This window comes from Peromyscus californicus, unplaced genomic scaffold (genome assembly GCF_007827085.1).
Source record: "Peromyscus californicus insignis strain IS unplaced genomic scaffold, ASM782708v3 Scaffold_8__1_contigs__length_139910024, whole genome shotgun sequence".
Classification (NCBI taxonomy): Eukaryota; Metazoa; Chordata; class Mammalia; order Rodentia; family Cricetidae; genus Peromyscus; species Peromyscus californicus.
In genome coordinates this window covers 109,060,703-109,077,689 of record NW_026294606.1, presented here as the reverse complement: position 1 = coordinate 109,077,689, position 16,987 = coordinate 109,060,703, and the positions used below count along the sequence as shown (strand labels likewise).

Here is a 16,987-nt window from a genome sequence, read left to right as displayed (position 1 = left end):
AATCAATATGTTCTCCAATAGAAGTAGATATTTGCTCTCACGTTTCCATGTCATCCTTAGCATCTCTGCCCCCAACAGCTATAGTGAACCTATACTCCAACTTATCATCTCTTAAATGTATTCCACCATACATTGCATCCCTCAGCATTGCATTGTCTTTAGAGGTAGGTTACCAAAACATTAAAAAGGTGATTAGAAGACAATAAAATGGGTACTTTGGACTGTAATTTGGAAGAATAAACAATGTCAAAGAAGAGAGCAATGATTACTTTACAGCTTCAACTGGATACTGCAAGGCATGTAAAATTAGATTTTGGTGAATTAATGCATCAGTAAATTGATGAAAGAATGAATGATGGACATAAACCATACCATACACATTCTGCAAGGACAGGTAGAACAGAGCAGCATTCCTTCTCATGTATGTGTGTGTCAGTCTCATAAAGCTGTGATTGCTTTGTATCCAAATATGGAAAGACCACTTCAGATAAGACTGCTTTTAAGGCAACATGTTCCAAAAGAAAAAGGATTCCATGAGTTGGGAAAGACATTTTATTTCCAAGCTTCTAAGAGGGTTCTACAACATTAGGAGCCTTCAAGTGAAAAAGAAAATAAAGGGGGATAAGAAAAGGAAAATCAAGTTCTTTTTACCTATTGAAAAGTAGACAATCCTGAAAAAAATCCTTGACATAAAAATGTGAAAATGTAGTTGTCAATTCTATTCTGACTACATTCCTATATAAGTAAAAAGGATTATTGTAGGGGTTGGGTGACTTGCAGCTGAGTAAGTGATTTTCGTTTTCCTTTTGAGTTATTCAGTCATTTCAAATTCAATTGGAGATCTTCACAAACCTAGCAAAATATTCTTTGGATTACAAAAACTATTTAAAAGAAAATGACCACAACCAGCAATTACACAAGTACCGAGAATGTACATTCCTTCCTGGGATAAAAGACTTCAAGGTGGCAGTGTCCACTGAGTTTATCCCATTGAGTTATTCAACTGATTTGATTTTAATGCGAAGTAAACTAGGACTGAGCACATCATCAAAACCACTCTTTTTCTATGCACTTTGACTGAGACATAAAAAATAGTATATAATAGGGTGTCATGAAATAATGACAATAAAGTAAAAAAAGATAATCAAAATTGTCCACAATCCAAGAAAAAAAGCATGTGCCCTGTGTTTCAAGAAAAGGAGAAATATTTGCAGTGTGGTTCTGTGTGTTGTCTCCCCAAGTATTGCTTTATCTGGACCTTTGGTCCACTGTACAAGTGAAATGTCCTTCACAGAAGTTCCAATCCCCAGGAAACTAGGCGACTGCGGATGACTGCGACGTAAGCACAGATCAAATGGCATCAACCTTCAGTATTCAACACGGTCCCTGATCTCATTGTGAGCACATGGCCCAACGAATCTTCTAAAATAAAGGTCTCTAAGAATTGCCCTTTCTGTCATGAAGACTTGAAATTTCCTATTATTTTAAGACAAAATAAAATTACAGGAGGAAAAATGAGCACTTTCAACTGCCAGTCATCTTACTTTATCCTAATAAAATCTACATAAAGAAAACCAGAGTAGTGTCAGTTTTGACTATTCACTCCTCCAACTCTACAATGCTCAAGGTGGGGTATCAAGTCTATATCTAGAACATCGAGAGGTCTGACAATCTTCATGAATTTGTCTCTCTTAACTATGAGTTCACAGGTTAAATGCATATTATATAACACATTGTAAAACCATAGGCTAATCATAGGCTAGTCTAGATCCCTAATGTCCTTCTTCAGAAGTTATACTTGAGGAAAAGCCAGGATGTAAAACCATAACGTACAAAAAAATAATTTACATGAAGTTACAGATTCTTATCTTAAAAACTCAAACATATTTGATTTAAATAAACAAATAGAGCAGCAGACTATGACAGATCATAAATAGGGTTATTAAAAGATCACAATTAAATTAGAAATATAAACGGATCATTAGAAACCCTTATTTTTTTCAATGTTAAGAATCAAACCCAGAATTAAAAAAGAATCTTTTTTTTTTATTTCAAAGGTTGCTTCTTATATTGAAGCTCATATTAAAGCAACAGTACAATGTTCATAAAATATAAGTGTGATGCTGTAACATTTCCGTACATGTCAGAATACTGATATTTGCATGTATACTAAAATAAGAACTTTAAAATTGTACAAATAGATACATTAAAAATGACATAGAAATAGGGTGCTCCTCACTGAAACAAGACAGTTATATCTGGCACGTATTAGTTTAGGATGAAAGTAGAAGCAAAAAGATTTACAAGAATCAGCAGTAACAAGATTGATGCTCAAGAGACATAATTGTACATTGTATTGTACATACATTGTATGGGTTTAAGCTGGCTGAATATTATATATTTCAAGTTTAAAAATGCACTACAGATAGAGTGTCCATAGTTTAAGGCGAAATTACAGCTCAGAACTGTTGTCCTTTCTAATTTTGTGGAAGCTTCTTTGACAAATTAAAAAATAAAATAAGAGAGACTTAGATGTTCATAACACATAGACGATTTCCCTTCATTGTAAGTTCACCGTAGACTTTTCCTTCATTTATATATTTTGTGTGCCAAGTGGTTTTTCTCTAATGAAGTTGATAAACAACTTCAATATTTGCTTTTTTTAGTGGGAAAAGGTACTTCACAGTATTTACCACTTCGATGTCCTTGCAGTTTTATTAAATGTTTCCTCTCTGTAAAACTCTGCTTGCTTTAAATGAGCCTTTCCTTGTTTTAAAAAAATACCTGTTTACACATCTTCTAGATTCTTGAGAATGCCAGACACAGTTCTTAAGGCCAAATTTGTATCATTATTGTTAAGAGTCATCATCAAAAGTGTCTTTGGAGCCATACAAGTCTGCTAGTTTCTTAAAGCGAGGTCCCCAGTTCTGTAGATAGTCGTAGTCCAGGTCTGAATCTGTGGTGGCAGACTCTAAGGAGCTCAAGGACCCTGCCACAGAACCCCTGCCCTCATAACCATAGATTTGGATGGAGTCATAGGGAGGGGCCGTGGGGTCATTATCTGCCTCCTGTATTCTTGTGTTGATGAAGTCATCTACATCCACACTGTTGGGTGCTGGTCGCAGCCCAGGTCTAGGCATGTACTGATACTCAGGTTTGATGTCTTTGCGAGGGATAAATCCATTGATACCATCAGGATTCTGCAGGGTGGCAATGTCGAAGGCTTCTGTGTCTTCCTCGCCACCTCCTTCATCATCATAGGTTATGATGTTCTCTCGAACATCTTCTTCCTCAAACACAATGAGTGGCTCTTTCTTTTGCCTCCTCAGAGTCACAAACAATACAACAATGACTGTAGGAAAAGAAAAAGAAAGTCAGCAAAGATTAAGTCCAGCCTCCCTGGAGAGGCTCTACTTCAGAACTTGGAATGGTGAGAAAATGATCGCTTTTCCAGAACTCACCAAAGCTCCACACTGACCTGTCTCCACCAGGACAATCTGCCCTGAGAGTATCTCGCCCTGTAACCTGACAGGTTGGAATTATCTTGAATGTTTTGCAAATGATTCCCAATGCTATTTGGTTGTCTTCTTAAGAATCAGTGAGAATTACTGTTTACTGAAAGGAATGTGTGCATTTTTCTTCTTGCAAATGAATGTAACTGGCTTCTCCAAGTTTAGAATTAGACTGTTCAGAGAACTCAGGACTTAACTTTCTGAGGTAAAAATAGGCTCCTGTCCAAAGACCCTACTCTATAATACAAAAGCAAACCTTATCATAATGGGTGGGAGAGAGGACAACTATAAAAACTCTCAGGAGAAAAATATACTACCTATTTGAACATAAAAACAGAGTGTCATTTAAAAGCAAAGGTGAAGTCATCCTGTCTTTTCTGGGAGAGGTATTCCATTAGGCTTGGCACTTTCTTGCCAGAGCAAGCAATCATTTACAAGGAAATCTAGACACTTCTTAATTCTTTATCGATTCTGTGTCTTCCCCACCCTTATCAAGAGGCTCCAACAATCTTTTGTTTGAAGACTCTCCCACACACTCAGCAAGATTGGAAACAATGTTTGAAGTTGTATTTGGTAAATGGAGTGAGAGCTTCTACGAGTTCACGTAGTTCTGGGATTCAGGGATGAGAAACTGCACTTCACTCAGATTTCACAAGGTCCCCAGAGCCCTGTGACTTGTCTGCAATCATCCTAAAACCCCCGTTTTCACTTTATTTATTCATTCATTCATGGAAAACCTCTTTCATTAGTTTCCAGAATTTATATGTATCTTCTGGGAATATGTGTCTGGCATTCTTGGGCAATGTTGAGCATTCTATAACCTATGTCTATACTACTTCTTGTCCCAATCATAGGATCTATTCTGTGTGTCTCTTTGATTGTGAATTACTTCCTTGAGAAGCTGTGAATTCACCCAACACAGATACTATCTCTCAGACTTTCCCATAGGGTCTGATTACCAGATAACACTCACTAACTATTGGACCAACTTCCTTCCCAATTTCCTAAGAAAGTGGTCTTATTGATTCATTCAATGGAAAACATATATGTTTGATGTCAGACTCCTTGGATTTGAAGTTTTATCATAGTACTTTTTGGTTCTGAAATGTTAGGAAATGAGCAGATGATGAGAGCTACCTCACCAGCAACTATAGGAAAAGCTTACAGGCAACACCATAAGGCTGAAGCATGCAGATGGATGTTGCAGATAATTAGAAGGTCACAGCTCAGCTTCTGCTGACTAAGTTTTCTCTTATTCCTTCATTGATCCATCATAGTAATAATTACTCCCTCTACTCCATTGTCCCTAATCTTTCTGCATCCATTTTTATTATTTATTTATTTATTTATTTATTTATTTATTTATTTATTTATTTAGAGAAACCTTCCACAGATAACAGGTTTCTGCCTAAATTCTTCAGGTACAGAACTGTCTCCCATGACCCTCCAGCTTAGAGATGGAATCTACTCTATGGTCCTGTGATACAAAGTAAGATACTCATCATGACCTTTCTTAGACTCTGCCTTCAAAATCTGTCCATTCACATGCTCTACCCATTGTGCAATAGAATTCGTGAAAGCTGTCACACCTTGTGGTTTGTTTTTAACTATGTGAATATGCACAGTCCAGTCCTTGTAACCACCCTGTACTGGATAAATCATTGGAAGGATGTCCATTGGTTGTACCACGTAACAGGGAAATCCTTACCCAGGAGAATGACAATGCAGGCAAGAATGGCGATGAGGGCCCCAGTGCTCAGGCCGGCATTCAGAATGTAGGCCTCAGCATTACAGGACAGCAGTGCCCCGTTCACGTCACATCCACAGACTTTGATAGTGAGGGTATTGGTGCTACTCATAGGTGGAATGCCACCATCGCTGATCACGATGGGCAGGAGGTAAAAGTCCTGCTTCTGCCGACTGAACCCTCCTCGACGGGCATATACCCCTGCAGTGTTATCTGTTTGAAGAAAAGAGACAGGGTATGTTTTCATGATAGGGCCATATCGATCACAGATGCCTGCAGCTTTCCAGCTCTGAAGACATATTTTGTGTTACCAAAGCCAAAGTTAGAAGCTTTCTTACTTGATAATTCATCTAGATGTTATAGAGGCTTTGGACATAGCCTGATAAGATGGTAAAATCAGTTCACATTTTGGAATAAAATGGAGAAATTGGCTTTTTAAGGTTCATCCTTTGGCAGTTTGTATTTATATTTTCTACAGAAATTCCACATCCTCTGCACCCACATCATGAACCCATTCATGAACCACAGGAAAATTTCTTCGAGAAAGTGGAAATGCTTGATTAACCTTGCAGCTCATTCCTGTTTTCTTCAAATTCTAACAAGCCTCAGCAACCAAGTCATTAAGCATTTCACCCGATCCTGAATCAACAGTTTTCTCTGTCATTCACATTGCACAGCCCAAGACTACAAAGCAGAACATCGTGTTTTATGTACCTAGACTTAATCGTGTTTTCTGGGTTAACATATTCTGCTGTCCCAAATGAACTAGTTGAGTCCAACATAGGGAACTCATTTCTGTTCCAAGCATTCATTTCTTTTGCACCTGTCTTGTCTTTTCTTCCATGTTTTCTTGCATCAAATAGCTATGTTCTATCATGACAGTTGGACTTCTGGCTCAAAAATACATCTGAAAGTCATCCCTTAAGGATGCCCCCTGAACCTTTTCATTATCCCTGTCCATTGTGAATATCCACACTGTATTTTCCTGTTTCTACAGAAGTACATGTTCTCCACATCGCTCAGAATCTATTGACATAACCACTTTGACCTCAACAGGACTGGGGATTTCTAGAGAGCAGGGGATTTTATCTGATTCATCTCAGGCTCTTTCCTTTCAGATGCACAGCAGACATTTAATAAATATTTGTTGAGCAAATAGTGTAACTAGGTCCTGGAAAAGTTTAACCAAAATCCAGATGTTGACTTTCAGATTTCTTCCATGTTTTATAACTTCTATTCCCCAATGCTTCCTCCTCATGTTCTCTCTACATACAAAAATCCAGTAGAGGATATATTTCCTAGATGGAAAACATTGTTGTTGTTGTTGCTGTTTTTTAAAGGAAGAAGTAGAAATTTAACATGCTCCATCAAATTGCATATGACACCCTGAGCTACTGGCTAGGCCTGTCCATTTGTAGGTTAAGAAGCAATAATTTATAGCAAAGTGAATGATATAGCCAACAGCAAGGCCACCTACCTGGAAAGCTTAAACTAGGTTGATAAGACTATAAATTTGTTCCTTTAGTAGGAAAAAATCAAAGAATCTTGAAATAAAATTGATGCATTTTAGGTAAAAGAAAAAATTCAATGTATTTTACTTGGCCTGTTCGATAGATCTGCTCTCATTTAAGGTTGAGCACACAAGGCTGAGTAGTGCTGAAGGTAAGCCATCCTTATTCACTGATTTTGGCAATCTTTATGATGATAGTTTCTCAGCCTTGCATTGCCAAAACCTCAACCAAGCCAAGGAAGAACAGCTATGTCTCTCATTTCTACATTTTCTGGATTTTGTTTGATTGGTATACTGTGCTTTTATTATTAGAGAAAAGTTATACATACTACATAAAATAGCATGAAAAGTAAACTAGCCAAACAAAAGTTAGTCTCCGGATGATGCTCTTTTGTTCAGGGTGACAACTCCGTCCCTCACTTCATAGTTAAATGCATGTGCCTATAATAAATTATTTAAAGACATTGTCTCCTTTTTGTTTTTCTGTGTTCAAATAAGACTTTCACAACTAAAAAATTACAATCTTTGCTCCATTTTAACAATTTGAAATATAGACATTATGGATAAAATAAATATTAAAAATTCGTAAACATAAGCAAATTAATTAGATGTCTTGATCAAACTAACCATAATATGGGTCCCCAGTGGACCTTGACTCAGCTTAACTATGCACCTTCTACTCTGGCAACATGATATTATAGCTGAAGATAATGAGAATTGAGCATTTTTTCTTTCTGTTTTTATGAACTTTTGAAAACAGAATTTGAAATATGTTTTTCAACTAGTCATTCATGCAAGCTTGTTTCTTCAGATCACAGCAGTTAGGCTTCTACACAAGAGTGGTTTAAACTCAAACACTAGTGTATGACACAGTTCTGTAAACACCAGCAATATGTGAATCAGAGATGAGTCATCTTCTGTAAAACCAGATGTTCTCAGAAACACTGAAACTACTATAGAAAAGATCTTCAAAGTTCCAGGTCTGCTGAATTGGGTCCAATCTCAGAATGGTAGAACAGGATCTCTAAAACTTCTTTTAAAATCTCTTCTAGTAAAGGATGTTTGTGTACATAGAGATTAGGACCAATTCTAAGGATAGAAATGAAATGGACTATGAGTCTTCCAAAAATACTAATTGAAAGTTTCATGATGAATCTTGTTTTTTTCCTGTCTGGAGCCTTGCTTGATCATATTTAAAACAAGGAAATATATCCATATACCACAAGAAACATGGAATGGCTACTGGAACTAAATGATGTAATATACTCCATTGATTGTCCTCTGGACTGGTTGGTCTTCCAGAGGACCCACAGTATCTGCCAACCAAAAACTTAACACCCAAAGCCAAGTGCTGTGGGATGTTCTGTATGGCAAATGTGTTGCTGATTAGTCAATAAATAAAACACTGATTGACCATTGGCTAGGCAGGAAGTGTAGGTGGGACAGGGAGGAGAATAAAGCTGGAAAGCTGAGTCAGAGAGACACTGCCAGCCGCCACGATGAGAAACAGCAGGTGAAGATGCAGGTAAGCCACAAGCCATGTGGCAAGGTATAGATTTATAGAAATGGATTAATTTAAGCCATAAGAACAGTTAGCAAGAAGCCTGCCACAGCCATACAGTTTGTAACCAATATAAGTCTCTATGTTTACTTGGTCGGGTCTGAGCGGCTGTGGGACTGGCAGGTGAGAGAGCTTTGTCCTGACTGTGGGCCAGGCAGGAAAACTCTAGCTACAGCCAAGTCCATCCATGAGCCTTAATGAAGAGTTAAGGTCATAGATAGAAGTCTTTGCTGTTGAATAATCCTTCTGTGCACTGTGTGAATATATTTCCCCATGATTGGTTTAATAAAGAAGCTAACTGGTCAATAACTGAGCAGGATAAAGTTAAGTGGGAGAGCCAAACTGAGAATGATGGGACAAGGAAGGGCAGGGTGAGGAGTCACCAGTCAGATGCAGGGGGAGCAGGAGATGAATGTGACATGCTAATAAAGGTACAGCCACATGGCAGAGCACAAATAAGAGCTAGTTAGTAATAAGCCTCAGCTCTTGACCAAGCATTTACAGTTAATATATGTCTCTGTGTGTTAATTTGGAAGTGACTCCCAGGACAGAAAAAAACCATTTAAAAGTCTTATATACCAATCTGACTTAACACTGAGCTAATCTAAGCTGCTTAAATCCATAAAGTGTATTCTCTCTAAGTCCACCTTGCCCCACCTCCCATAGGAGTATGAATTTTTTCTAGATGAGCAGTTCTGAGCGCTAGCATCAGAGCCTATGATAACATTTCTTGTGGTCCATCCAGAACATGGTCAAAAATAGACAATATGGTCACAAACAAGTGAAAAGCAGTTTTAAAAGCACTAATGGGAAGAGAAATAAACTAACAATAGCAAAACTCCTTTCTGGGAACAAGTGCTACATTTTAAGAATGAACATGTACACTTTTCATCTAAATTATTCTAAGTGGCTGGCCACTCATACTCTGTCTTTGAAAGTGCCCTTAGTTTGAATTTATGAAAGTAAAAGAAGAGGTTAAGTATGGGCATATTTACAGAGAAGAATAGATTTCAACATGGTAACTAAGAGGAACCATAAAAAGATAAATATTGTATTAATTTTAAATGTTCTATTTTGAGACTTCAAAGTCCCTTTTCCAACCCATGAAAAATCTTTAAAAAGAAAAAACACAATCAGTATTAAGGATCAAATGGAAGTAGTTTACATCTTGAAACTTCTCCATATTTGTTATTTGATTTTAAACATTAAATTAATATATTTAGAATTAACTTTGCTTCCATTCACAAAAATACTTAGTGTGGTGTTGGCCTGTTGATAATGCTAGGAGAATATTAATTCTTTTCTGGAAACTCTCCTCTTTCAGTAGGAGACTAATGAGGAAGAGAAACTCATTGGCAAGGATGGGAGTGTGAAAACATGGAAATGTTACTAAGACTTCTAATACAACTGCCTATACAGAAGTGCTTATACTCCCTAAGTAGGAAATTGTTTAGTGCTTCAGTTCTAGGTTATATATTTCCCCAGGATAACAAAATATTTTTCAAGCACCTTGGTTTTACATCCTGATTCTCAACATTTTCAACACCGGGTGCAGGTAGGTAACCAGTTCTCCTTTTTCCCCACTTAGGCAAAACTTTGCAAATGTTGCCATTAATTACTGGTATATGACATGCACAGATTGTAGTGTTTCTATAAATGGAGAAAATAAATTCAGGTTTCAAAATTTTATGTCTAAAACATGGACTCCTAATTGCTTGCTGCTTTTACCTGCACAGTTTTTCATTATACTAACAAAATTCAAAGTTTCCTAATGATCATGGTCTCCATGGCACCTGGTTGGGATGCTTATATAAGCATTATGATGATGATAAAGCCCACTGGGGAGAAACATAAAATATGACACTAAAAGGGAAAATTCTGGTGGAGAAATATCCCTTGATATGTGGCTGCACTGGCCAGCAGATCTTGTATTAATCTAAAACATATTGCCAGAAATGAGCCCAGCTCCTGCATGTTAAAATGTGATCAAAAAAAGCATGGCAGCAAGGGACTAGAATATTCTGCTGTTTTCCTATTGATATCAGAGGGAAGTTCTTCCTTGCCACTCTTGGTTCTCTGTCCTTCTAGTCTCTGAAGGTTAAGAACCCTCATTTCCTGACCTGCTGAAGCACTCTGGCTATTTATAAGACCCTTCAGATGCTTTAGTCTGAGAATCTGCTCTTGCGATCATTAAATATTTGGGGAAGTTTAAAGTAGACATTACTCTTAGGGAGATACTTTCTTTCCTTCTCACTAAAATTTGCCTCTTTTACCAATTCATCACATCCTTAGGGAAGAAGTAGATCTATCAACTTTGGTAGAACCTCTTCCATATATTAAGGAAGTTCATTATCAAGTCACTAGCAGAATAAATATTTATTTACTTTCTATTGGGCTCCAGCTTACCTAGGACAGACAAGGACAGACAATAGCTCTATTATATATATTATGTATGTGTATAATGTGTGTGTGTGTGTGTGTGTGTGTGTCTGTAAGGAAAGAAGATGCATATGACCCAAAAGTCTTCAAGAAATATTAAGGTTTAACAATTTCAGAAAGCAGTATGATGCACAATTATATAAATATCATTACAAAGATTAACTTTACATAATTATTTTATGCTCATTTAACTTTGTGAATTTTTAATAATTTGTTTTAATTTGGTGTACCAAGCAGCTTGTCATTACCAACCTGAGTGGCATAAATATTAGAAATTAAAAATAGTATATGCAAAGTCGGTAGTGTATATATGTGTGTTCAAAGATGAACTTATTGGCCACATATATTCTCATTTTCTTGCCTTTTTAAGTACATTGGGGTCTCTTTCTCTAGTTGTGGGTAATTTGTATTTCACAGCCCACAGTAAACTTTGAATGCCTGTAGTCTCCACAAAACACAGAGTTCAGGTACTTTGTTTCATTCACTGTTTTGTTGATATCTGTATGTCTGTAGTATTCTATATGTTGGTAGAATAAATGATTTCCTGTGTTTTTATACTGTTGTGGAATACTATTTAAGATGTGTTACATTCATTTATGCTGTGGAATATTTGTTTAACTATGCAAAGATGTGTTGCATTCTTTTACCTTGCATTTGTTTAACTCTGTGAAGCTGTGTTATTCTGCCTGCCTAAAACACCTGATGGGTCTAATAAAGAGCTGAATGGCCAATAGCAAGGCAAGAGAGGGATAGCGAGAGCTGGCTTGCAAGAAGAATAAATAGAAGCGGAAGAAAAGAGGAATGAAAAAGGAAGAAGGGGATAAGGATGCCAGGGGCCAGCCACCAGCCACATAGCTGGACACAGAGTAAGAAGTAAAGAAAAGTAGAACAGAGAAAGTTAAAAGCTCAGAGACAAAAGGTCAATGGGACAGTTTAAGAAAAGCTGGGTAGAAACAAGCCAAGCTAAGGCCAGGCATTGTTAAGTAAGAATAAGTCTCCATGTATTTATTTGGGAGCTGGGTGGCGGGCTCCAAAAGAAAAAAGAGCAAAGAGAAAACAGCAATACTACACTGTTCTTATTTGTGTATGGGGTATGTGTGTATGTGCCTGTGTATGCATAGATGAAGGTGTGTAAATCTGTGTGCCCATAACTGTAGATATGAGCATGGCTATAAGAGTATGGGCCTCTGTGCATAACTATAGTAGGATGTTTTGAAGGGAGTGTATGTGTGTCCCTGTGAGTTGTGTGCATGCCTACAGAGGCCATTAGAAGACAAAAGTTGTCCTGCCCTAGCATTTGGTACATTATTCCCTTGAAACAGAGTTTCTCATTGAACCTAAAGCACTTTGCTTTTAACTAGACTGGCTGACTAGCAAGCTCCCATGATCTGACCTGCTCAGTCCTGAAATATTGAAGTTATAGGCACACAAGCACATCCTATCTCACCAGCTCCTGCCAGGCTACTGTTTTCAATACACCAAATGCTGATTTAGCATTTTTATGGTCACATTTTAAAGATTCACTAATTTCCAACCTATCACTTCACATTACTTACTTTCAAACCTAATCTGACCTTTGTCACCTTTATCTATACTGTATATATTACTGATTTATCTTTTTCCTATTTTTCTTTTGGGACAAGGTCTTATTCTGTGCCCCAAGATGGCCTAGAACTCACTATGCAGCCTAGGATGTCTTCAAAAGCCCCAGCCTCCTAAGGACTAGAATTAAAAACATGCAACACTACATATGGCTACTGATATTTCTCTTAGGAACTGTTTTGTCTTTTAATAATATTATTCCTTTAATATTGGTTAGACTGTAGTAGAGTCAACAAAGGCAACATTATTGAGCTTTTAATATGGGTAAATTCCATACCTTATTGCTTCTACATATGATTTTCTAAACAATTTTTCAATGAGAAACGAAGAAAGAAACAATTCTCACAATAACATGGAAATACAAATGAAAACAGAATTCAAATTTTCTAGTTTCCATTGCATTTCATTTGTCCACAGCTAATCTTTGCATACTATATGGTTGTATGTTAATTAAGTCAATTTCCTTTTATCAGGTTTTTCTAACACAGATGGTAAAAAAGTGAATTCCATCATAGTTGAAGAACCAGAGGGCCTCATACTCTAGAGAAAGACAAACAAGAAACAAAAACAAAAACAAAAAAATGACAACAACAAAAAAAAGCTCTTGAAAATCTAAGGTCTGTGTTGCAGAGAGACAAAAAAAGAATCAAAAGCACACACAGAATGTTTCTCTTCCCACAGCTTTGTCAGAAGTCCACATGCACATTTAGCCTTCTAAAAATTTACAAAAGCCAACAAAATATTTTATTTTACCAGTATTTTGCAACAAAGGGAATTTATTTTTTTGAGACCAGGTTTCTCTGTGTAGTTTTGGAGCCTGTCCTGGATCTCGCTCTGTAGACAAGGCTGGCCTTGAACTTAGATCCACCTGTCTCTGCCTCCCGAGTGCTGAGATTAAAGGTGTGTGCCACCACCACCTGGCTCAATAAAGGGAATATTACAATGCGGCAAATTATAAACAAGATGGCCTTTAAATTGCTAATGTAAATGATGATTCAAGACTGTGGTGGCTGCAATGACTCCCAGAAGAAACAAGAAGTTGTACACTTCTGGGGGAATTATGTTGTAGAATCTAATATATATATATATATCATAAAGGAAACATGATAGCAATAATTGCCTGTATGTAGCTATATAATTCAAGCACACACCTGTGTGTATTGTGAGTTGACATTGACAGAATATGAATAGTTACAGATTATTACATTTGTTATGCTAAAATCTTCTGTAATGTTTGTTCAATTTTCTCCATGCTGGAGGGGTGCAAAATGTAGAAAATAATATTTCTACAAAAACGCTTCATAAACAAACATAGAAATAGTGCCCATGAACTCAGTGAAACACAAACATTCAGAGACATTTAAGCCACTTAAAGAATTTAAGCCCATTAGTTAAGACAGTGGTCAGAGTGAACTTCAAAAGAATATGTGTAAGATACCCATTGGCATTTGTGTACATGCAACCACTAAAGAAAACAATACACTGACAGTGGGGTTAATCAATAGAATGGGAAGAATAACAAACCCTAGATTTCTACCATACATGATGTAGGAGTTAATGTCAGTGGTGGTAAATGTTCTTGGACATGGTCAATCAGAAGTGGTTACAAAATGACTGACCAGTCACATAATATCCGCAGATAAAAGGCTGAAATTTAAAGCTGACACACGAAGAAGAAGATGAATAGGTGAATAATGTTATTAATTTCAGTTAGAAAAGCATTATTAAGGATAATATAAGAGGAAAAGTACACTGTTTATAATGAGAGTGGCATAATCAGGATTGAAAAGATGTTGAGACATCAGGATGTCTGCATGATGGAAAGGACAGGTCAAAGGTTAACATTGCCAACAGTTGAGATTTAAACTCAAATGTAAAATTATGAGTCCACTATTTAGGACATGGAAAAGGAAAGTGAATGGTCAAGTTCTAAGAATGCAGCAAGGGGGTTGGAGAGACAGCTCAGGAGCAAAGAGTAAGTACTGCTCTTGCAGAGGAGCTAAGTTTGAGTCTTAGCACCACATCAGATAGCTCCCAACTACCTGTAACTCTAGCACTAGCAGGATACCATTTCTCTGGTGTCTGCAGGCCAAATATACTTTTACCTGAACATGCCTGGCCCCACCACATACATAAAAATAAGACAAGAAATGATGGATATTTAAATTTTGCAAATGATGGAAAACTTAGAATTGTGAAATAATATCACTATTTTATTTGTCAATTAGGCAAGACTAAAATGATGTTATGTGAGTTTAGTTTGCACATGAGAAAGTGAGAGTGGAGTGACTTTCCTGACGCTTTCAGAAATTGGTGAGACATTTCCAATGAACACTTTGCCTACAGAGAAATCAACATATATTATATGAAAAATTCCATTTGTAATAAAAGGAAAATTGAAAACCAACAACAGCAAAAAAGCTTTTGGTCTGTTGAATCCATTCTAAGAATTCATCCTAAAAGCTTTAATCACACAACTGGTAAAGGTGTGCAAAAGCAATGAATTTAAAAATAACAGCCAAATGTTGTCCTATAGTGAACAGGACCATAGCTAGAAGGTACTGACATCAGTGTTCTGATGCAGACCAATGTATATCACATGCTGAATGGAAAACAGATGTATTGTTTAAGTTGCTTTTCAATAAAATAAGAAAAGAAAACAACTAGAGAAGAATACAAAACAACAACAACGGTGATTCTTTTTTTTTAAGAGTACACCATGTTATTTTTATTATTTTTAATCTTATTCCTACTGCTCATGTTTTCTAATCTTCCTACAAGGGATTTGTGTTAATTATAAAATAGAAAAGGATCATAAAATTCTTTGCAAATGTATTTTATCACATTATGGCTATGATTGAAATGGAAATCAAAATCATTTTTCATTTTCTCTTCAATATTCCCTGAATTCTAGACTGATGAACGGAACTATAAATTTTTCCTCTCTGTGGATTATTCTTATTTAACTATGCAGTAAACAAAGACAGAACAGAATTAACTACAAATACTGCATAGGGTTTTTTATGCACTTTCCAGCATGTCACATGTACGAAGCAATGACTTCCGAATACTTAGATTACATTTCATGACTGACTGGGAGTATGACCTTGGACAGATCACTGCTTTTGGACAATTATTGTTCTTAGCTCATTTGAAATTGTGACTAAAGACATAAAACACATCCTAATGGGCTCTTTGACGAATTGGGTAAAAATGGTTCTGTTAAGATTTTATACTCCAGTGAAGAACTGGCTAAATGTGAAGGATTATTCCCTCTCTTTTTCCTCTCTTCTACTTTCCTTAGACATTATGCATTCCTCGTGTTTTCAGAAATGTCATAAGTCTAGTATTTTCAAAGTAAGTGCATCTCAATGGATTCAGTGGACTGGCTCTTTATCTGCTCAAACAACTCCAATCTGGTATTAATAGCTCAAGATGGACTTACATGTTGAAGAGCCACCGAATGTTCTACTTTCTTTATACCTGCTGATCCACCTTTGAAGCCGGTAGTCCAGGATGGAGAGGGATAAAATGAAATAAAAGGCTGATTTGTACTAAGAGGGTTTTCCTCTTATAATTCTAAAGGTGCTTAGGATGACTTTCGGCAAACACAATAGTGATTATCTACATGGCATAATGGAAGTAAACACTCAAGGAGAAAGTGACTTGATCCTTTTACTCAGCATGATCTAAACCATTATCTCCTGTTTTCTATGGAAAATAGTCTCTGCTGAAAAATTTGGTAACTCAGTAGGCTATTAATAGGATGTGGAATGTGATTATTCCTTTTGGATTACTTCAATATGTAATTACTTTTAGGAGTCAGCAGAAAGTAACTCTATTAAATGATAATTATAGGACTGTATTTGCTTTGAGGTTCTGTAATAGCACTAAACATGGGAGTTTTCATTAACTGTTTGCCATAGTTAATAAAGTAATTTTTCTTAAGAAGTAGCAATTCTCTGCAAAAGTATAGCTGAACAGTAGGATTAGTCTCCTAAAAGAGAAGGTAGGGGAGATGAATTGTGTAGTTGGCTGGCTCATCAGTGGTAATATAATCTCCATGAAATTATAGATGGCATCCACAAAGTACTGTGGTAAAATAAAAAACTTATAAACCTCCGGAGAACAATATGCCACAGTAAAGTGTTTACAGAGCTTAATGGAGACAAAATATGATTTTACATTGAAAATAAAGACTGAGCAGGTGATGAAGATGAAGCTGACCCACTCAGTAAAGCCTAGAACAGCCTGCAGCCTCCTGTTTGTAGGAGGCATATTGTAAAGGCAGATCTTGCATACTGTAAATGCAGAACATGCAGGGAATAGAGCAAAGCATTAGACTTCAAATGTAATTTGGGAATTTTATCAACATACAAGTAAAAATATGAGCACAATCAGAGTTTTCTGGATAGCTGATCAAGTCTCCTCACTACTGACAAAGGTAAGTGAAAACTAAACTAATATTAACACTGCAAAATGTGAAAACAAAACAAGGTGTATGATCCAGACTAGTACTGGAAACTAATTTGGGAAGATGGAAATTTCTAACAGTTAAGGCAAGGATTCTCTTGTGCTAAAATACAGATACCTCAGAGAGCCTTATGAAATCTTTA

General features: G+C 36.6%; 1 protein-coding gene across 2 annotated transcripts in view; it reads right to left on the bottom strand.

Annotated features, from left to right (window-relative positions):
* Positions 1 to 534: 534 nt before the first annotated feature.
* Positions 535 to 16,987, bottom strand: part of Cdh11 (cadherin 11) — a 162,654-nt gene continuing 146,201 nt past the window's right edge. For both annotated transcript variants that reach the window (XM_052729378.1, XM_052729379.1), the window contains exons 12-13: positions 5,221 to 5,472; positions 535 to 3,352 (exon numbers count right to left, since the gene is read on the bottom strand). In XM_052729378.1, the coding sequence (XP_052585338.1) occupies positions 2,856 to 3,352; positions 5,221 to 5,472 (749 nt within the window). In that variant the 3' untranslated portion in view covers positions 535 to 2,855. The remainder of the gene's footprint in view (positions 3,353 to 5,220; positions 5,473 to 16,987) is intronic.